Source organism: Parus major, chromosome 14 (assembly GCF_001522545.3).
Source record: "Parus major isolate Abel chromosome 14, Parus_major1.1, whole genome shotgun sequence".
Classification (NCBI taxonomy): Eukaryota; Metazoa; Chordata; class Aves; order Passeriformes; family Paridae; genus Parus; species Parus major.
The window spans coordinates 14,529,570-14,551,696 of record NC_031783.1 but is presented as its reverse complement, the minus strand read 5'-3'; the positions used below and the strand labels follow the sequence as shown (position 1 = coordinate 14,551,696).

General features: G+C 50.7%; 1 protein-coding gene across 2 annotated transcripts in view; it reads right to left on the bottom strand.

Annotated features, from left to right (window-relative positions):
* LMF1 (lipase maturation factor 1) overlaps window positions 1-22,127 on the bottom strand; it is a 143,557-nt gene that overhangs the window by 2,095 nt on the left and 119,335 nt on the right. For both annotated transcript variants that reach the window (XM_015642937.3, XM_033517853.1), the window contains exons 7-10: window positions 17,749-17,917; window positions 15,392-15,545; window positions 13,192-13,375; window positions 5,569-5,681 (exon numbers count right to left, since the gene is read on the bottom strand). In XM_015642937.3, coding sequence (XP_015498423.1) covers window positions 5,569-5,681; window positions 13,192-13,375; window positions 15,392-15,545; window positions 17,749-17,917 — 620 coding nt within the window. The remainder of the gene's footprint in view (window positions 1-5,568; window positions 5,682-13,191; window positions 13,376-15,391; window positions 15,546-17,748; window positions 17,918-22,127) is intronic.

Sequence of the window (22,127 nt, the reverse complement as noted above, 5' to 3'; positions counted from 1 at the left end):
GGAATAATAAGGTTTTTTCCTTGCTCAGAGCCATCCTGGAGCATTTCTGCCTGGGATATTCTGGATATTCCCTGACTCCCGCAGCACCCCCTGCCCCAGCCCCGTTAGCGCGGCTCTGAGCGCATCTGTTTTCCGGCTGCTCCGGGAGCTGACGGCAAAGGAGGTTTGAAAGCAGTGCAGAAAGAACCATTCATCAGTGTCAGGAAACACTCTGGGAGCTGCCCATGCCGCTGGATCCGGGGGTTTGTCCCCCTTGATGTAGGACATGCTGACAAGGGCCGGAGCGGCGCCCGCGCCGCCTTCGCCGGGAGCATCGCCGGCGTCGCCAGGCGAGTCCATAAAATACCCACAAAATAAAACTGTCAAAGTCGTGTCAGTGCTCATTTAAACCTGCTCTGCTCCACTAGGAAAATACAGACCCTGCTACTGAGCAGGGCACCGCAGCTGGGGGATCCCTGGAGTGGCCGGGAAGGTCCTTCCTGCTGCTAAAATAATCAGGGATGGCTCCCACGGATTTGCCATCAGCGCTCGGCTTCGGGGAGCGGGGCGGAGTGAAGGGCTTGGAGAAAGCTGCACCCAGTCCCAGGAGAGCACGAGGATTCTCCTACAAAACCATGGGAATATGGGATGCCCAGGGAGGTTTGGAGTCTCCACCCTTGGAGGTGTCCAAGGAAGGTCTGGATGTGGCACTCAGGGCTCTGGGATGGGGATTTGGCACAGGTGGGACTTGCTGGAATTAAAGGCCTTTTCCAGCCTCAGTGATCCTGGGATTCTGTGTTCATCACACCCATCACGTTTTCCAGGGGAGCTGTGGCTGCCCCTGGATCCCTGGAATTGTCCCAGGCTGGGTTGGACAGGCCTTGGAGGTCCCTTCCATCCCAAACCGTTCCATGATTCCACGATTCAATGACCTCCACTCTTCCCCCTCCTCTGAGGATGAAGGAAGATAAATGGGAAAAGGGGCCCTGAGTGGAATTTGGGGAGCACAAACCTGCACCTCACCCCCTGCAGCTGCTGCCTTCACTCCAGGCCATTCCTGCATTCCCTCTTTTCCCTGCTTTCTGAGGCTGGGAAAAGCCAAACAGGAGCTGAAGTGTTGTTCCCACAGGGTTTCCTTTGCAGGAGCACAACATTCCTGTCCATAACTGGAGTGTTACTGAACAATCCCTGAGGGTCCAGGTAGCCACTCCAGGACGATTGGAGATTTCCAAGCCGTGCTGCCTGACTGCTCTCTGGAATTCCCAAAACAGATCCACCTCCAGTCCCAGATCCACCTCCCAGAAAAGCTTCAGAGGCTGATTTTATGGCAGTGTCCTGCTCCAAGCATCCCTCCACCTGCCACTCGGATTATCTGGGGTTTTTTCCTTCACTAAGTGGCTGCAGAGCACCTCCCAAGCTGGACCCATCTCCATCTATTCCCAAAATAAATGGGAGAAAGGTGGAAAACCTGGAACCCAGGAGGGAATATTTCCTTGCCAGGCTCAGGGTGTAAAAGCTGCAGTGTTTAATACCCACTGGAGCCCTTCATTTCAGGGCTCACAGAGTTTACAAGCTCTGCTGGTGTTTATAACCTGCCTGGGTGCCTCAATCCTGGAATTATGGGGTTTTCCAGCTCCTCCAGTGCTGGTCCTGCTCCCTCTTCCTGGGATTCAGGGAGGGAAGGAGCTACAAACTGACGCCCCCAAGTCCATCCTTCCAGGGCTCACAGAGTTTGTGCAGTTTTGGGGATCCACAAAGATCTCCTGGCAGCTGGAAGGGATCCACAGGTCTTGGAGCCTCCCTGATGCAGGAGATTCCCTGATCCCTGCTCTGGAGGAACAGCAACAGCTTCAGGAAGGTTGGGAAGGAGCTGCCTGACCTCACTGGGATGTCCCAGGTACTCAGAGAAGGATGAGAAAGGCTCATGGGGCAGAGGAGCCGTGGAAAGGTTGGGAAGGGTGATCCCAGTCTCCAGCAGCTTCCCGGGATTTCCTGAGCAAACACAAGCTGGCAGCTCCTCCTGGCTCCCTGGGAAGGAACTGGCACCAGCTCCCATTAAAAACTGGGTGTAAACCGAAGGATTTCGATGGGATATTGGGAAGGAATTCCTGGCTGGGAGGGTGGGCAGGGCCTGGCACAGATTCCCAGGGAAGCTGTGGCTGCTCCATCCTGGAAGTGTCCAAGGCCAGCTTGGATGGGGTCTAGTGGAGGATGTGCCTGGCCATGGCAAGGGTGGGACTGGATGGCATTCCAGGACAATTCCAGGAGATGGCAAACCCTCTCTGCTGCGAGGAAAAGGGGACAAAATCATCCTTTGGGCAAATTCTGATCCGACAGCAGTGCCAGGAGAGCGACGGCACCGAGGAGGGAGGACTGAGCCACCCCAAGGACCCTTCCGGCCGTCCCCACCGGACTGGGCGAGGCCCAAAAGGCTAAAAATAGCCAGCATGATTTTTTAAATCAATATTTTCCCCTCAGCAGATGCCCAGCAGCAGCTGCCCCGCCGCGCTTTCGGGAGCCGCTCGTATATCAGCCCCTCCTGACATCTCCCAACTGGACGTGTTAAAAATTAGCAGCGATATTGGAGTTGTTGGGACGGAGACCTAAATCTCCCAGACAGCTGTAATTAGTTCCAGAGGGTGCAGCTGTCTCCCTGCAACAGCTGAGGGGTTCCAGGGGGGAAAAAAACCAACGCAGGGGTGTTTTCTGTAAGAATTAATGGCCTGACAAGGCAAGGAGGGGTGGGAGAGGGACGGCAGAAAGCAAGCAAGCGAGCAAAACACGCTTTGCAATGTTTTGTTTTGGGTTGTTGGGGATTTTTTGGGGGGTGTTTTACCTCCAGGTTCCCTGCTCTGTTGTAAATCAGGTGGTGGGAAGTGTAAATTCATCGGGGTGACATTGCTCCAGCACCCTGCTGGTGGGAGGGTGCATGAATTAATTCATCTTGGACTAAATTTAGGGAATGGGGGAAGTTTTGGAGTTGTTTTTTAGTGCTGCTGATTCTGAGGCTCCTGCAAGGTCTGGTCCCACAGAGCTGCAGCATCCCAGGGGCAGCTGATCCTCGAAATCCCCTTTGGAAGTGCCACAGTGGGATTTTCCTCTCTGGATTTTCCTCTCTGGATGGGTTGGAAAGGGTGGGATAACACCAAGGACAAAGCAAACTGGGGGGAGAAAAAAAACCTGGATCCAGATGGATCCAAGGCTGGAATTTACCCTGCCAAAGAAGAGAGATCCCAGCCTGGGGGAAATCCTGCCAGCTTGGGATGAGCTTCCCTGAAATACTGAGGCTGATTTTCCCCACAGAAAACCTCTGAAACTTCCCTTCAGGACTGTGGAATTTAATTCTGGGAATGTCTGAGCGGTTCATTTCCACCTCATCCCAGTGATGCCTGGATTTTTCAGGAATTGCCACCCCCTGCCTGCTCTCAGCACTGCTCCAGAGTCACCTGGATCCCTCTGGGGAGGGGCCAAGCCCAAATTTGGCTTCTACAAAGTGCAAACATGACCGAGCTCTTCCCATGGCTTGGGATCCACAGATCCCAGGTATCAAATCCAGTCCCTTTTAAATGGGAAATCAGATCAAATCCAGTCAGAGAGAATCCCAAATGCCACATTCCCCCGTGTTCCAAAGCACCAGCTCCCTCACAATCACCACCACTACAAATCCAGCTCTTCACACCCATGGTGGGGCTTTCCCAACAAAGTGCTACTTTAAATGGAATAAAAATCCTCAAGTGACTGTGATTTAATATCAGAGACACCAAACAGACCCAAAAACTTGTTTTGTTTTTTTTTTTTCTCCCCCTCCTGTGGGCTAAATGTGATTTTTGTTTCCTTTGATTGTTGCAGCCTTTTCCATGGTGTGTTCAACACTTCTTAATGTTTCAGCCTGAGCCCTCCCGCTCAGATTTATGAGGGCTGGGCTTTTAAGAACTGTCCACTGCCCCAGAATATTTGGGAAATCCACATTCCCCAAACATCACCGGCCTCGAGGTCTGAGCTTCCCACTCAGCCAGGCTGGGCCCTCAACAATGCCCTCATTTTTAATCAGTCACCTGTTTCTCATTTGAAGTTTATCACACTTGAAAAAATACTATAATTTCTTGAGTTGTAAAGGACCCTCCAAACTTTGGTCTCAGAAATTTCATTTCGAAGGCATTAACTCATTCTGAAAGTCCCTTGGCTATTTAAGGTGTAGAGTTTCCATTAACAGAACAAACTCCGTGGAGGATGGAGCGCAAGGTTCTTATGGAAAACAGCCCCTTCCCCTAATTATTTAGTCTAGCAGGGAATGAAAATAATTAAGTCTCAAAATTCCCTTTAGAGTGGAGGGAAGGGGGGAATAATGGTAGGAAAATTAGGAGTTTTTTTCCACCCAGCTACTGTTGTGGGAATGAAGGGATCCCTGAGGTTGGCAGCAAACTTTCACCTCAACCTGGATGGAAGTCCAGGATCACGGAATTACAGGATCAGGGATGGTTTGGGATGGAGGGGAGGTTAAAAATCATCCAGTTCCACCCCCTGCCAAGGGCACCAGGCCACAGAGAGCAGGGTTGTGGGATATTGGGAAGGAATTCCTGGCTGGGAGGGTGGGGAGGTTCTGGCACAGATTCCCAGAGAAGCTGGGGCTGCTCCTGGATCCCTGGAAGTGTCCAGGGCCAGGCTGGACAGGGCTTGGAGCACCCTGGGACAGTGGGAGGTGTTGGGGTTGGAACTGGATGGGCTTTAAGGCCCTTCCCAACCCAAAGAATTCCAGGATTTGGGGATTTTTACCATCTTGGGCTTTACAAAGCACCTCAGAGGAAACATTTTGGTAAAAGTTTGGGAAGTTTTCTGTGCTTCAGCTGGAGAAGGAGTCTCTCCTCAGAAGGTTTGGGGGATGCAGTGCCCTAAAGCTGGAAAACATCAGCAGGATCTGAGGGGAATTTCATTCCACGCAGAGCTCTGGACCTGCATCCCTGTTTGCAGTGCATCCTCAGAGCCCCAAATGGAAAACATTAGCAGGAGCATAACATGACTTGAGTTGATCCAAAATGCCCCAAAAAAATGTTTTCTCAGCTAAAAATAACTCCATCAACAAAACAGGCGCTTTTGGGACAAAATTCCTTTTGTATAAAACCTCGGAGTTTTCCTCTGTGCCTTTCCCTGGCTGATGTTGGCTTTGTCTCTTCCTTGAAAACACAAACAAGTCCAAGACGAGTGTCCACAAACTCAGTCATTCCTGCAGGGCTGTTTTGTCTTTGAAACACCTCAGGAGGTCCATGGAAGTGGTGGGGTTTGACCTGAGCTCACAAAGAGAAAAAACCCCAAAGCTGAGGGGCAGGAAAGCACAGCAGGAGGGACCATCCCTGGCCAGGAGCAGCAGCAGCAAGCCCTTCATGGATCTGCTGGCAATGGGCTCATCCCAAGGCTCCCTGTGGCCCCTCCAGGGGGGAATCAAGGTGCTGGCAGCACTTTGGTGTCCATCAAAGCCACCCTAAATCCCACCTGGGTCCCACCAAACACAAAGCCCAGCAGGAACCTCCTGTGCACGGCCAGGGTGGGAACGAGGTGGAGCTTCCAGCTCCATCAGGAGAACTCCAGGCTTACCTTGGAGGGTCCCTGCCTGCGAAGGGGTTGGTGGCCAGCAGGGACAAGGTCTCCTCTTCCTGGGCCAGCAGCTTCCCAGCCAGGTGGATGATCCATTCGTTCTGCTCGTAGGTCTTGGGGAAAGGAAGAGGGAATGGAAATGTTAGGAACTGCTGGGCTTTTGCTGGAGTGTTACTGGGATTGAAGATTTCTGTCCTTGGGGAGAGATTTTAGTGGATTTGGGTGGAAAATGGTGAATTTCCCAGTGTTTCAGCACATGTCCCATGGGATGCTTGAGTCCAGACAGAGACTGGCAGCCTCAGGGAGCAGGGAGAGCTTCCCTGGGTTTGCCTCATCTGCCAATTCTGCCCCCAGATATTTGATTTAAATCATTTATTTAGCAAACCCCACAGGGGAACCATAACAGCACATTTTTTATGGATAACCCATCCATCCTTTTAATCCAGACTGCTTCCCCCTGGGAAAAGGGTTTGGGTTGGTTCCCTTGTGTTATCCAAAGGAAAACAGAAGAAAGTGGCTTCTCTATTCCCAGTTCCTGTCTCCATTTTCTGCCGTGTCATCCATCCTCCCTAAATTCCTTCCTCATGGACCCACTGGAGCAGCACAGCGGCAGAGGCTGAATTTCAGTAATCCTGAGGCAGCAGGGATTTGGACTGGACGATCCTTGTGGATCCTTTCCAGTTTGAGATACTCCCCGATTCTGTGATTTCCCTCCCCGCAGGAATCCTGCTCTTTGCTCTCGTTCAGGCTCCTTCTGAGCATTTCCCCCATTTCTGTGCCTTGGGCTCGGCCGGGATTTTCCTTCTCCTGCTTTTCCCAGCAGCGGATTTTTGAGTACAAGCAGCAGGGGACACTGTGGGAAAGGGAAACCCGGGAGCTGTACCTGCAGGGCTGTCAGCAGAACACAGCCCCGAGGCAAAGCTGCTCCGCAGAGCTCCCCTCATGGCCCGCTTTGTTATTCCCGTCACCAAGGGAAACGGGAGCGAAACCATGGAAAACACCACGGCCCATCCAGGGCAGCTCTGCCTCGCAGGGTTTCTGACCCCAGCTCATCGCCATTTAGAGGAAAACCACAGTTATTTCAGCCAAAAAAGCTTTTCAGAGTGATGCCTCTCCCCCTCCCGCTTCCTCCCTGCTCCTTCCATCTGCTCTCATCCGTCGGGGATGGGTGATGGAGACAGGGATGCTCCAGCAGTCCCCTCCCGGTGCCACCTGCTGGCACCGAGGCCACCGGGACACGGCGAGCCCTGGGAACGGGAGCCTGGCACCGTGTGGGATGTGCCACACAAACCTCCCCCAGCTCCCAGGACCAGCTGGCACTGTCCCCATGGCTCACTCACTCCGAGTCTCCGTGTCCCTCAACAGCCCGGGGGGGCTGCAGGTGCTCAGGCTGGGATTTGGGAAGGTGGGTTCCAACCTGGGAACCCCTGGCTGGGAGGGAGGATCTCCCAAAAGGTGGCTTTGGCTGGGATTTGGGAAGGTGGGTGCCAAGGTGGAACCCCTGGCTGGGAGAGAGGATCTCCCAAAAGGTGCCACAGCAGCTCAGGGCTCAAACATCACAAGCGGCACCTTCAGCATCCTGCCTGGACATCCCAGTGCCCTGGATGATGTCCAACATCATCTCCAGGAGAGCCTGGGAGATTTGGGAGCTCCTGTGTGAAAGCTGGGAAGCAGCAGGAGAATGGGAACAGGAATCCCTGAGCTCCATGGAGGCCCCCAAACCTTCCAAGCCTCGCTGAGAAGCGGGAGGCTCCAGGAAGGTGGGATCGGCTCCCCAGCTCCCGTGGTCTCCAAATTGTTAATTAGCAGCTCCGTGCACACCAGAGTTGGACTTCTGGTCTGTAAAGTGTTTTTCTTGTAAAATTTACAACATGTCTGGCCCCAGTGAAGTCTGCGGTGAGAAATTTCCAGGCGGTGCAGCCCCCGCCCCCCTCCCCGCACCGAGGGCTGCGCTAACGACCCTGCTTAACTCATTACTCTGGAAAGTGATACCGTGGAGAAGGGGGAAAAAAGAGTCCAGGAGATCTGGGCTGCACCCAGGGAAGCGTCAGTCCGAGGGGTTCCTCTGTCCGTGGATCCAGCGGGATCCAGCTCCGGGCACGGATGGGATGGAGGAATCTGAGTGTGCAGCACAGGGCTTGAACCATCCAGGGGATTAATTATAGCCCTAAAGCCTTTCTGTGTTCATGGACACTCCGTGCAGATCCACGGGAATGCCAGGGCCAGCAATCCAGCCAGATCATCCTCAGCAGCCCCTGCAGCTGGAACCAGCACCCAGAACCTCCAAAAATCCTATTCCAGGTACAACAGAGGGGACCAACAAAGAACTTCGGGCACTTTCTTTGCTAAGACCCCTCCAAGCTTTGAATTCCTGATGGGTTTCAGCCTCGTGCAGAGCTCAGGCAGACACTTCCCCCCATCTTTCCATGCCAGTTTCACCCCAAATTCCACTTTGGGAAGGGGATTTGCTCCTTCTCCCAGCCACATGTGAGGAGCTGAGCATCACCTCCCCAGCAGCGCTGCTCCACCACCTCCCTGCAGCTGTTGGCACTCCCTGACCTCCCCACTCCGACACTTTTCCAGGGAATAAACACGGTGTTCTCACCTTGAACACATTCACTCGTGTCCAGGAGAATTTAATTACTGCACAGAACTGAAACCTAAAGCTCTGCTAAGTCAGGCACCAGCGAGGAGTGCAAAGCAGCCACAGTAGCAACAAAACTCTGCCGATAACAAAGTCAAGGGAACGTTATCATCCCAAAAAACCCCCCCAGAAACCCCCCGGTGCTACGGGGAACACGTTCCCAACTGAAATAATAATAATAAGGAGGTTTTTCCTTGAGCTTTAATTGGTCATTTAATGAAAAAGGACTGGGGATTAGTGTGGTGTTTTATGGAATCTCGGGGCTGGCACGGGCGCAGGAGGAGGTCAGGACGAGATGCACATGTGGGAACAGCTGGAAACTTGGCACAGGAGCCCGGGGTTATTATTTCACGTGGTTGGGAGCCCTGAGCGGTTTCAGGTCGCAGTCAGTGGCTGCCAGAGGGGCAGGACAGGTTCCATTTCCCCTGTTCTGGTGTGAGGGGCTGGTTTTGTGTCCATGGGGGATGTAACACGGGAATTCCACGGTGGAATTCCACCATCCTGGGCATTCTCAGCCCGTATTCACAGTTCAGCACCTTCAACGTTGCTGTTTGGGGAGCTGGAGCTATCAGGAGCAATAATCCCTGTCCCACAGAAAGGAGGCCACAGTTAATGCCACCCCTGGTTGGTTGATGTAATTCCAGCTCACCATCACTTGTTACCACCCTGCTGCCCAAGGAAGGTCCATTCTGTTATCTCCAATAACCACAGGGAATCATGGAATGTTCTGGATTCCAAGGGACCCTAAAACCCATCCAGTGCCAAGGGCAGGGACTCCTCCCACTATCCCAGGGTGCTCCAAGCCCATCCAGCCTGGCCTTAGACACTTCCAGGGAGCCAGGGGCAGCCACAGCTCCTCTGGGAATTCTATTCCAGCCCCTCCCCACCCTCAGAGGGAAGAATTTTTTCCTAATTTCATCCCATTTTTTTTCTATGAGTTTCCCCAAAAGCCGTGCCTCCAGCCCAATGTGCAGTTACTCACTAAAAGCCATCCCTCAATCCATCCCATTAGAAAATCCTTGGGAAAGCAGCTGCTCCCTGAAGGAGGCAGGAATAAAAGGCTGCATGACACAGCAGAGCAAGACTTTGGGAATCAGCTCCTCCATCCCACCTATCCAGGGAAAAGCCACACCTGGCACAGCTCCCGTATCACCTCTGGCTCGGGGAAGAAAAGTCCCTTTGTTGCAGAGTGGGCTCTGGAACACACGGTGGCCACGGGACAGGAATCATTCCCTGCAGGGACAAGGTCTCCCTGTGTGTTTATCCAGCCCAGGGCACGATAGGATATCGGGCTGCTCTGCCATTCCAGGCACTTCCCTGGCCCTGCTCCTGCAGGAGGTGAGGCTGCCTGTGAGCCAGCTTGGAATTCTGCATGGCTGCAGGGAGATGAGAATCCCAGGGAAAAGGAGGAAACAAACCCTTCCCTCTGCACATGGACCAGAACACAGCAATGGAAAATGGGAGTAAGCTGAGGGGGAAGGAAGGAAATGAAAAAGGCTGAGCTGGGGACAGGGAGCACAAGGCTGAGGGTTGATTACGACACTCACACCTCCTCCTCCGGGCAGATTTTCCCTCCGAGCACCTTCTGGCTGCAAGGCTGAGATAACAGCAGGCTCGAATCAAATATTTGACAAAAATATGAACCTGCCTTCTCTATAAATGGGGTTACTTCTCCTCAGCTCATGCAGAACCTGAATTTTCCATCCCACCCAGGGCAGACCCTCAGAGCACCAACCCTGCTGCTGGCGGCTCTCTCTGCTCTTAGGAAAACAGCTGAAGGTTTTCCATCAGTAACCTCATCTCTGGAAAACACACACTGCATCCCAGAGCATCCCAAACTCTGCTCCACGGCCGGTTTTACATCCAGACACTTTTGGAGCAGCTTCAAGGAATGATCCAACAAACACTGGGCTTTAAATCCAATCTGAGGACAGCAATATTTTGGTATTTTGGAGCAGTTATTACTCGATAATAAGAGGGTGCCTTTGTGTTGGCCATGCAGTCCCCAAATAGAATAAACACCCTTCAGGCCACAATAAGGAAGGGAAAAGCCTTTCCCTTTGATTTTTCCTTTTCCAACAAACCTTTGGGGCAATAAACATCCAACTTTTGTAGACTCCAAGACATCCCAGCACCAGCAGAACCGACCAACTCAAAGCCCCAAAAGTATGAGCAGCATTTTGTTTTCTGCTCGTTATTGATCAGCGATGCTGAATCCATCATGGGATGATTTTTGTGCCAGCCAGGCTCAGTGTTGGGCTATTCCTGAAATTCCACCATAAACCAGAAGTCAAATCATTACAGGAGGGTTGGCAGCAGTAGCTGGAGCACAGATAAGCCTTTAACAATTTGTCACCTGCTCCTGTAAAACCAGGATGTTTCTGCACTAACACACGGAAGTGTCAAGTGGGGGGAAAAATTATTCCTAATGCTTAACCTCAATTTTGTGTGATTAAATCGTATTCTGCCCTTTCAGCCGTTCTTTCCTCCCTTCTCTGCGGGTGGGGAGGGGTTGGAAGAGAATTCCCAGAGAAGCTGTGGCTGTCCCTGGATCCCTGTCCAAGGCCAGCTTGGAGGCAGCTTCCCAGCGAATCCTGCAGCCAATCCAGGGGGGAAAGTTCCTCGGGAATGCCGGGGTCGTTTGTCAAGTGCTGATGAGGTGCAAAGAGGAGCCTGTCAGGAGCGGCACGAAGGGATGGGAAATATCCTTCCCCCAGGTCCGGGGCTTTTCCACAGCCTGTCAGAGCTGGGAATGTCAGCTCCGTACCTGGCCACCGCCAGGGAAACGCAGACTCAGCCCTGGAGCCACACAGAAACATCCCAGAACCTCTGGAAACAAATGAAATCTAATCCAGAGGCTGGACTCGCCCGGGTTTATGGAGGCTGGAAACTCCCACACGGCTTTTGCACAACTCCTCTGCCTTCGGGAGCTCCTCCTGGGCTTCCAGCTCCTGCTTCTCGTCCTTTCTGCTGCCCTGGGGACTCAACAGCAGCCCGGGATTTCTCCGGCAGTGCAGGACAGGCAGCCCAGGGAGGCGGCTGGCAGCAGATCTGGAGCTCTCCGTGCTCCAGCGGAGCGGGGGCCATTCCAAACGGGATTTATTTCCATGCTTAAGCAGGTATTTACATGCCTGAGCATCCCACGCTCACCGCCGTGCCCGGGCAACTCGCTTCCCACTGTTTTCCACAAGAGTTATCCTCATTCACACAAGAGTTACCCCATTCCCACGTTTTTCTACACGAGTTATCCCCATTCCTACAAGAGTTATCCCCATTCCCACAAGAGTTACCCCATTCCCACTTTTTTTCCCACAAGTTACCCCATTCTCACTGTTTTCAACACAAGTTACCCCATTCCCACTGTTTTCAACACAAGTTATCCCCATTCCTACAAGAGTTATCCCCATTCCCACAAGAATTACTCCATTCCCACTATTTTTCCACAAGAGTTACCCCATTCTCACAAGAGTTACCCCCATTCCCACTGTTTTTCACACAAGTTACCCCCATTCCCACTGTTTTTCACACAAGTTACCCCATTCCCACTGTTTTTCACACAAGTTACCCCATTCCCACTGTTTTTCACACAACTTACCCCCATTCCCACTGTTTTTCACACAACTTACCCCCATTCCCACACGAGTTACCCCATTCCCGCTTTCCAGAGGGTCTTTTTTTCCCCTTTTGTTAACAGATGATCTCAGCAGGATGTGGAATTGCCCCGTGGGGATTTCTGTGGGTGCTGGGGGGCCATGGAAAGCCCTCAGGGCAGGAGGGATGTGGGAATGCTGAGGTGGGATGGCTGGGAAGGAGCACCAGAACTTGGGAGAAGCTTTTAGAGAACTAAACACTAAAAATAATGGATCAAACGCTAAAAACAATAAAATAAACACTAATAATAATGAATTAAACACTACAAATAATGGATTAAACACTACAAATAATGAATTAAACACTACTGAGATTGAATTTAACAACAGGGATGCAAAGAGGATGAGTTATTTCCTCTTCCTCCTCCCAGCTGCACCAGCACCTGGCTCCAGCATCCCTCGGCACAGCCCACACTCTACCCTGCCCAGCAGCACCAGTGTCCCATCCTTTAAACCTCAGATCCCTTTTGTTTTAAACCTTCAGGACATTTCTGCCCTGGGCAGAGCCTTTTCCACACCTCAGACACAAACCTTTGCCTGGGGGAGCTGATTTCCCCCCGCCCAAAACTTCACCCCCGGCTCCATCCACCCCCTGCACCTTCCCCTAATTCCAGGCACTGCTCCTGGCTGGAGTTTGGCCCTTGGCTGTGGTTTTCCTGAGGGATAAGCAGCCCTAATGCAGATTAAATGAAATTCCAGCACACACAAACCAGCGGGGTAAATATCAAACCTGATGTCACGGCCCAGGAATCCCAAAGGCACCGAAATGAAAATACCACGGGGAAAGCAAACCCAGGAGTTTGGGGCAGAGGGAAGGAAGATATTCCAGGAGAGGATGCAGGGACAAAGGGAAAAGCCTGGGATACTCTGAGATGGGATTGCTGTCAGCCAGTTTTGGAAAACCCAGCCCTTGTCATGTGGGTAAGATTTGCAAAATGAGCTAAACAAGAATTAACATTCAAGTTCCTCCCCTCCTTATTTAATTTCTGGCTGTCACTTGTTTGCTGATATCACATGGGGAAAATATTTGAAGGGACCAATGTCCACGTGTGGGAATGGGAGCTGCTGTCCCCAGGGGTGTCCCCAACAGGGATTCTTGATATTGCTAAGAAACCCTAAAAAAAACCCCCACATAAAATTGCCAAGAGTTTCATTACAGTAGCACAGTCCTTTAGGAACACAACCTTTCTTCTTGCTTTTTCTTTTTTTAATAAACATAATTAACTCAACCACGGCTTCCAACACTCCCCCATGCTCCCAACACACAGTAAATCCATGTAATTGGTTTTTTCCTGGTTGAGGAAGGCCCAAGCTTCCAGAGGCACCTACCTGGAAGGCAGCAAACCACATGAGCCAGTCGAGGCGATAGTGGTAGGGGGAGATGAGGCACGGCCTCCTCCTCAAGTCCCCGGGCTTGCACTTGAACTCAAACTCCTCCCAGACTGCTGTGGGGTCATTGGGATCCAGGCTGGATGTTCCCTGAAGGATGACTTCTGTCCTCTCCCTGGTGATGCTGTGGGGTACAACAGGATGTTGTTATCTGGCTCAAATCGTGGGAAATCATCGAGTCACAGGTTTGGGTGGGAAAAGCCAATCCTGCTCCAACCCCAACACCTTCTGCTATCCCAGGCTGCTCCAAGCCTTGTCCAGCCTGGCCTTGGGCACTTCCAGGGATCCAGGGGCAGCCACAGCTTCCCTGGGAATTCGTGTCAGGGCCTCCCCACTGTCAAAAGGAAGGATTTCTCCCCTTATCTCAGCTAAAAGCTCTGGTTCATGAGAGTCCATGGGGAACACGAGTCACTGGCCTGGAGGGACAGTTGGATCCTGGGACTTTCTCCAGCAGCAAAATCCAATTCCATGCCCTTCCTTCCACCACCTGCAGCTGCTCCAGCCCAAGGGAGAGCTGTGATCCATCAAGATGATTCCTACGGGACAGGTGGGTCTGTGGTTCTGGATCAGAGCAGCTCATGAGAATTCCCATCTGGCTCAGCTGCAATCCCAGCATGGAGCAGTGGGAATGGCAAACTCCAGGCCATGGAAACACCACCCTGGAGCCCTGGGTGAGCTCCCAGAGACACCCACCTGCTCCGAGGAGCTGCTTTCCATACAGAACACGGAGCTATGGAAACCTGCCTGGCAAAGCTCTCCAGCTACAACACCCTTTGGAATTTTTTCTACTTGGATTTTGCCTCCTCCAGCCCCAGAAACCGAAAATTTGGGAACACACAACCTCCACCTTCCATTCTGATGGCTCCCAGGGAGAGATGCTCCCAACCTAAGGAATGCTGAACATCTCCATTGAGGAGATCTGTGGATTCTCCAGAGTCCAGACCTTTAGCAGCCAAACTGCTTCTCCTTCTGCAAAATATGTTTATATTTATATTTATATTTATATTTATATTTATATTTATATTTATATTTATATTTATATTTATATTTATATTTATATTTATATTTATANTATTTATATTTATATTTATATTTATATTTATATTTATATTTATATTTATATTTATATTTATATTTATATTTATATTTATATTTATATTTATATTTCCTGCTGGCTTCTCCTCTGGGGCCTTGGCCAGAGCCCATCCCAGAGCTCTGAAGAACATCCATGGTCACCATGGATGGTGCAAATTTGCATTTTCTCTGCAAAGGTTGCAGAGAAGCCCAGCCCTGCTGTTGTCCCTGGAACATCCTGATGCTTCAGCCCTGCTTTTCATCGTTTTCCCATTTGGAAGAGCCTGGGAGGGACAGCACATGAGAGGGGTTATGCTGAGCCCAGCCATGGTTCACCTAAGCTTTAGTCCCCAAAAACCCCAGATTTGGATCATTAAAACCCAGTCCAAACCAGTCTGGTTCCAAACACAGCTAGAGATGCTTCCCTTGTCCACTCCCACCTGAGGGATTTCCTGAGCTGCTGCTGGCCCTGTCCTTTCAAGTCTTCTTTTTTGAGGCCATTTATACCTTGGTCTCCACAGTTTTCTGGAGCAGTGAATTTCCCAAACCACTCACTGGAAAAATCTGCTACCAAGAGGTGCTGTGGATGTTTCCAGAGGGGAGAGCAAAGGAGTGCAGGGGAAGAGAAGCTCACCAGAAATACAGAGGGCTGGGGATGGTGAAGATATCCTGGATGAACTCTCCTAGGGATATTTTCATCCTGCTCCTATGGATATTTTCATCCTGCTCTTACATTTGCTGTGTCGATGGAATGAGCTGACTCATAAACAGCTCAGAGAAAAAATATTCAGTGGGAAAGGAACCTGCTCCTTTTCTCCTTATTTCTCATAAACAGATAATCCATAAATTGTGATTTAGTGGGAAAGGAACCTGCTCCTTTTCTCCTTATTTCTCATAAACAGATAATCCATAAATTGTGATTTAGGAGGAAAGGAACCTGGTCCTTTTCTCCAACTCTTTCATACTGCAGGTCTACTGGAAGGATTTCTCTTGAGGTTTAAGGCACACAGGCTCTGGAACAGGCTGGGGAGAGCTCTGGGATGTGCCAGGAAAGGCCCAAAGGTACCTGCCGAAGGCTCCGTAGGTGTTGACGATCCTGAGGGGGTTGAAGGAGGTGTTCATGACCTGTCTGGAGCTGAGCAGGTTCAGGACCACTGGGACGCTGAGGTAGGCGATGAGGAGGCCCAAGGAGATGTTCAGCACTCTGCGGACACAGGAGCCTGTGGGGGACACGAAACCAGGCCAGAGGGAGGTGATTTCACTGCTCTGCTCCCATTCCAATCCCCATTCCAATCCCCATTCCAATCCCCATTCCAATCCCCATTCCAATCCCCATTCCCATTCCCATCCCCAGGCCCCCCGTGCCGGCCCCGCCGCTGACAAGGCCCCGCCGTAACCACCCCGACCTTGCCACAGGCCTCTATCGCTGCTGGGATCTGCCTTTCTCTAAATAGTCTGAGCAAGGGCTAAAAGGAAAAATGTCTAAAATGTGACATCAATCATGGCTTTAATACAGGGGAAAAACCACAGCTGGCACTTGCACCTTGCTCGGGATCAGCCTCGTGCTTTGGGAGCCGGCCGTGGAGTCCTGGGGCCGCTCCTGCCTCCTGCTGCTGCCCTCAGCTCTCCTCATCCTGAGGGCTTTTCCTTCTGCAAAATCCCAATTCCCCAGCACTCCTGGAGGAGATGTGTGTTGCTCTGCCAGCGCTCTGGGATGGGGTTTGCAGGAGCAGCACGGGGCTGGGCTGGATCCCAGGCCGGGCAGACACCGCCAGGATCAGACAAATAAGCAGAGGTGACCCCCGAGGGGCTCCTTCCCTCATGGCCCTTTTCAATTTATTTAACATTAACAGCCAAAGGATCAGATTCAAAGCAATTGCGTGGAGCTTTCCCCCTTATCTCTGCAGGAGAGGGATGTTTATTTGAACCTCTCTCAGAAGCTATTAATAATTGTTTAGTCTGAGAACATTTCTGGAGAATCGTTTGAATCGGGCCTTCCCTCACCCCCTGTGCTGCTGCCTACGAGGCTTTGGGGCGTTTTTGGGGGTTTTTTAAGATGGACTGAACTTCTTCCCCTGTAATTCAAGAGCAGGTGGAGGCACACAGAGCCTCACTTGGCTCCTCAGCAGTCCATGGCCACGCTCATCCTTCAGCAGGAGGGATTCTCCTCCTGTCTGCAAGCCCTTGGTGGTCACAGCCACTCAATCAGAGAGAAAAAGGAGTTAATTCAGGGGAAAAAAAAATAATCTAGATGGCAAAGACGGAGCAAAACGTGGGGACAGGAGCCAGTGGGATCTGGATGGGAAGTGGAGGCCTCAGTGGGAATCAAACACTTGAAGGATTGGCCTCAGAAAATCAGGACATGGCTGGGGGCCCTCCTGTCTTCTGCTCTGGTGGCCCAAGCCTGAGGGCTCCTCTGAGCCTCTTGGCATCCATCAGCACCAGCTGAACAGCCCCTGCTTCCTCAGCAGGGAAAATGCACAGGAATTCAGATCCCCAGGATATTACAAACACCTCACCCCTTCTGAGGGTGGGACACAGCTACACCCGGAGTGGGATGTACATTCTCCTTGCCTGGACACCCTGGCTCAGTCAGACTTTCTGGAGAACATCACAGAAAAGGTGCAAGTTCCTCAAAACAGGATCTGCCTCCCCCTCACAGAGACTCCCTTTGGCTTCTCCTCCCAGAAAGAAGCTGCAGCCTCAGCCCTGTTTGGGATTGGAGGCATAAATGGAGGAGGAAAGTTTGAGACTTTCACAGCCTCCAAAGCAAAGCTCCAGGAGGGGAAAAGCCAATAAAGATTTATATGATAAAGATTTATATTAATATGTGAAATAAAAATACACAAAATGTAACGAAGCTGCATAGCTGGAACTCCCATTTTTGGTTAATAAGCTGCTTCTTGGTAGAAAAGTCTGGAGACAGATGCTGCCTCTTGTTGACATTTTTCCTTCCTCTGACAGATGTTTGGGATATTTAACCCCAGCAGCTGTGATTGTTGTTGATATTACAGGCAATTTGTTGCTTATATGCGGTTTATAAAAATGCTGCAAACACCACTCTCCATCTGTTCTGCAGCCTCATGAGAAACATCCCAGTGCTGCTTCTTCTCCATCAGGGCAGCTCGGAAAGCGCCTCTGGAAGGGGAAATCAGCCACCTCGAGCCCTTTTTTCCAGCTACAACCCCCCTTGGATTTGCTTTTTCACACTCATGGGATGAACAGGAATTCTCCTCCTCCCCGGTTTGGGGAATTCTCTCCCCACCACGATGGTGGCCACGCTGCCAGTGGCCACCAGCAGCTGCTCCTTCCACTGTCCCAGGCACCTTCTGCCCACAGAGGAGCAGAGCTTGGCTTCAAAGACGAGAGCTTTGGAGCCAAGCACACCAAAATCCCAACTTTTCCCTCCCTGGAATAACTCACCCAGGGAAAACCTGTCTCCCTCCTCCCCTGGGAGCTGCATCCGCGCCGCCCGTTCCCGCAGCCGCGAGCCGAAGAGGAGCCGCAGGCTGGCGTCGTCAAAGCAGGCGATGCTGGGCACCATGGTCAGCCAGTTCAGGAAACTCAGGTTCCCACTTATGATCAGGAGCACCTGGATGGGAAACAAGGAAGCAGAGAGCGTTGGAGCTCCGAAATGTCACCGAAAACACGCGGTGATGGATTTTATCATCCCAACGCGGACCTCGCTGGTTTCCCGGGGTGGCAAAGCCTTCCTGGAGCCCAGGCTGCAGCACAAACGTGTCCCATGGTTGAACAACTCTGCCTGTGCTTTCAGCAGGAGCATCAGCCAGGGGACAGAGTGGCTTGGTTTCTAGTGACTTGATTTCTAAAGTGACTCGATTTCCAAAGTGACTTGATTTCTAAAGTGACTTGATTTCCAAAGTGGCCAGATTTTCACAGTGACTTGATTTCTAAAGTGACTTGATTTCCAGTGCCTTGATTTCCACAGTGACTTGATTTCCACAGTGACTCAATTCCCAAAGTGACTTATTTTCCATAGTGAGTAGATTTCCAAAGTGACTTATTTTCCATAGTGACTAGATTTCCAAAGTGACTTATTTTCCATAGTGACTAGATTTCCAAAGTGACTCGATTTCCACAGTGCCTCGATTTCCCCGGTGCTCCCACGGGAATCACCCCCTTCCCGCTCATTCCGAGGGATCCGTGACAGCAATGCTCCTGAAACCCTTCAGGAGGAAATCTTGGAACTTCTAATTAAAGAGCAGCATTAAATATAGAAGTGTGCATTTTAAGAGGCGTTATTTTGTTTTAATTTTAGCTTTTATTGGCTGTTTAGGAGAATATCTTGCATGTGGTGTCCCGAAATACCACTCCACAGTACAAACATCAAGAACACAGGGGACAGTTTCAGCCTGAGTTCTGTTAAAAAAATCCAAGTTTCCTCATTTAAAATGACAACAAATACATGCTGAGAACGTGTGATTTCATATTTTATGTGATTGGCACCGTGGTTTCTGACATGGTGATTTGCAAGTTACAAGTTTTAAAACCCCAGCAGGACTCTTCAGAAAGTCACAGATTGTTAAAAAAAGGAGAGCTCTGACCAATCACATCAAGGAACAAAAATCCTAACTATTATTTAGTTAAAAAAAATAATATTTTATGCTGAGTTGGATAATTAGGAGGGGGGGAAAAAAAAAGCGATTTCTATCTGAATTCCAGACACATGTTGGGTCCTGGAAGGGAACATGTTACAGTCGAGGTTTGGGGCTCACCCTGTGACCTGAATGTGATTTAGCTCCATGCATATTAATCAGCCTGGCTTCATTATCACACCTCTCACTCGGGGAACTCTGCTCCTGTTCCGAGGTGATTTTGCAGTTGTGTTATGAAAATCCTTCTGCGCTTTGCCACTTCTGGTTCCCAGCTCTGCAGGAGCCCCTGGGTGGTCCACGGGAGGGTTTTTTCAGCAGTGATTCACCTCTCTTTATTGCTTGGAAGTCAGGAGCGGGAGCTCTTATTTCCAGCAGCCCTGAGAAATCAGGGGATTCAAAAATAACAGGAGTTTGGCGTTTTTCTGGGCTGGGGTGGAATTGTGGAGCCGACACATTTTTAATTTCAGTGCTTCTGGCTGAGGCTCGGAGCTCGCGCCAGCTCCCGCTCACCCGGGGGTTGATGAAACCATGGACCCCTCGGATCTGCAAGGACAAACCTCAAAGGAACTCCTGCTTCAAAGCCAAAAAACGGGATTTGTCTGATATCCTGAGGGGTGGTGTCCCAGCAAGCGGCTTTGTGGCCATGGGAGTGAGTTTTGTTATTTGATTGTCACCATTGTGGAATGGTTTGGGTGGGAAGGGACCTTAAAGCTCATCCTGTTCCACCCCCAGCACCTTCCACTGTCCCAGGCTGCTCCAAGCCCTGTCCAGCCTGGCCTTGGACACTTCCAGGGATCCAGGGGCAGCCACAGCTTCTCTGGGAATCTGTGCCACCCTCCCAGGGAAGAATTCCTTCCCAATATCCCACCAAGCCCTGATCTCTGTTAATGTGAAGCCATTCCCTGTGTCCTGTCCCTGCATTCCTTGTCCCCAGTCCCTCTCCTGCTCTCCTGGAGCCCCTTCAGGCCCTGGAAGGGGCTCTGAGCTCTCCCTGGAGCCTTCTCTTCTCCAGGTGAGCATTCCCAGCTCTCCCAGCCTGGCTCCAGAGGGGCTCCAGCCCTCGGAGCATCCCTGTGGCCTCCTCTGGATTTGCTCCAGCAGCTCCACGTCCTCACGCTGGTGGCAGAGCTCCAGGTGAGAGTCCCCAGAGCAGAGCAGAGCAGAGGGACAGACGTGTCCATGGCACCAAGGCTGAACCCCTGCGCCTCCCACAGTGCTGATCCCTCAGGAGCAGCCTCTCCCAGGATTTAGGGATCCACTGCCATCCAAACCTTGGCAGGCAGGAGCCCAAATCCTGCCTTTCCTGTGTGAAACCTCTGGAGCTTCCAGGTGCTGCTCCCTCAGAGCAGAACAGTGCTGGCTCCAGTTCAGTTTGGGATGGATTTCCCAGGGCAGATCCCTGCTGGAAGAGCACAGGGAGCTTCCCTGATCCTTCATCAGCTGCACCAGGAGGGAGAATCCATCCACACTTCCCCCAGCAATTCCAGCCTTTGGCTCACGTCACCTGGATTTTTCCATGCTCCAACCAGCACCAAAACCCAGCTGGATCTCCAGCCCTCCATCCTCATCCATCCTCAGCCATGATTTGTGTTCCCAGAGCGTCTTTCCCTTGCTGGACAATATTGAAATCCCAATTACACCAACCAGATGGGATCAACCCCTGTGGTGATTGGGAGAAATTTTTTATTAAAGCCCAGTATTAATCATGGTAATTGGGGAGGAACTTTGAGGTTATAAAACTACAGCATGTCTAATGAGCGAGCTCCTTCTAGGAGGAACTGAGGGTTTTAATCTAATAATGTCACTTTTATGGATTATGACTGGAGTTTTATGAAGTGTGATATGAAATACAGTGGATTCATGGCTCTCGCTGGATTAATTTGGAAAAGTAGTTTTCCTGGTTCTAGGCCCAAAACCAATTATTGCTCACATTTCTGTCCCCTGCCCCGTTACCAAACCCCTCCGTCAGAAAATGGGCACCTCCAGCCGTAACTTTTTTACAGGTTGGGCTTCTTTCTTTGGCTGGGCTTTGGTTTTTATTTTTGGAAATCCCAGATTGTTGCAAACATCCAGTAGGCAGAGGAAGCTCAAATTCCACTGCACAGGCTGGATATTTGTCCAGGAGGGACAAAAACAAACTGGAAACTCTTAAACACAGGCGAGAGCTACCTGGAGCTTGTCCTCAGCATGGGGACAGGATCACCTCACTGGGACTTCCTGATATTGAGCCATTGGCACAGAAAAGCCAAAACTGGGATGTCTGGAAGGACTATAAATCATTTAAAGGGAAAAATGAGACCTCAAGAACCATCCAATCCTTCCTGCTGCCCCAAAGTAGAGTCTAAAAGTCAAAATAGAGTCTCTACCTGCACTGGAGTGTATTTGTTAAGCTATTCCTAGAAAAACACTCATGTATGTTGTTTTACCCAAAAATTTATCATGGCCACAGACAAAAAATAAATAAAATCCAGTAAACAGCAGCAACAATAATTTTTATTTTTTTAATAATTTAATTTTAATTTTTTAATTTACAAATTTAATTTCTTGTTAACTCCTTAATTGGATATTTGCATGAGGATTTAATCTGCTCTTTAGTGCAGAGAAAAACGGGTAAATAATCACCTCTGTCCAGACAGGAGATGGTTTTGTGAATTGCAGAGAAATTCAGAGAGCTATTGCACCCATGGACATTTTTTTCACATCTTCCTTTCAAGCCACTTTTAAACTGGAGCTGGACACCCAGGAAACACCTCTAAAAATTAATCCCAGATATTTTGGATGGCACTGGCAGGAGTGGGCAATTCCTGCCTATTCAAGTTGTTCTGGGAGTGTTTTGCTCCAGGTTTTTGTTTTCCCTCTCTGCTGAGCTGTGCTCCATGCTCAGATATTGAGACATCATCAGAAGAATTCCAGCACGGCAATGAATCATGAACTGTCACTGTTTTACAGAAGGTGCAAATTTAGGGTTATAAAACTGTCAAAACCCTAAACAGTTACACAGGGGGGGCTGTGCTGGATGTGCCTCTGGAATGGGATGGAGACAAATCCCGCTGGGAACAGCCAGGGCACATCCATGGCAGAGACCAACCCTGTGGATGCCAGGAGGGGCTGGGGGATTGTCCCTGTGACCCCCCTGGGTGGGTGTTCTTTGGAATCATGGAATCACTGAGGTTGGAATCATGGAAT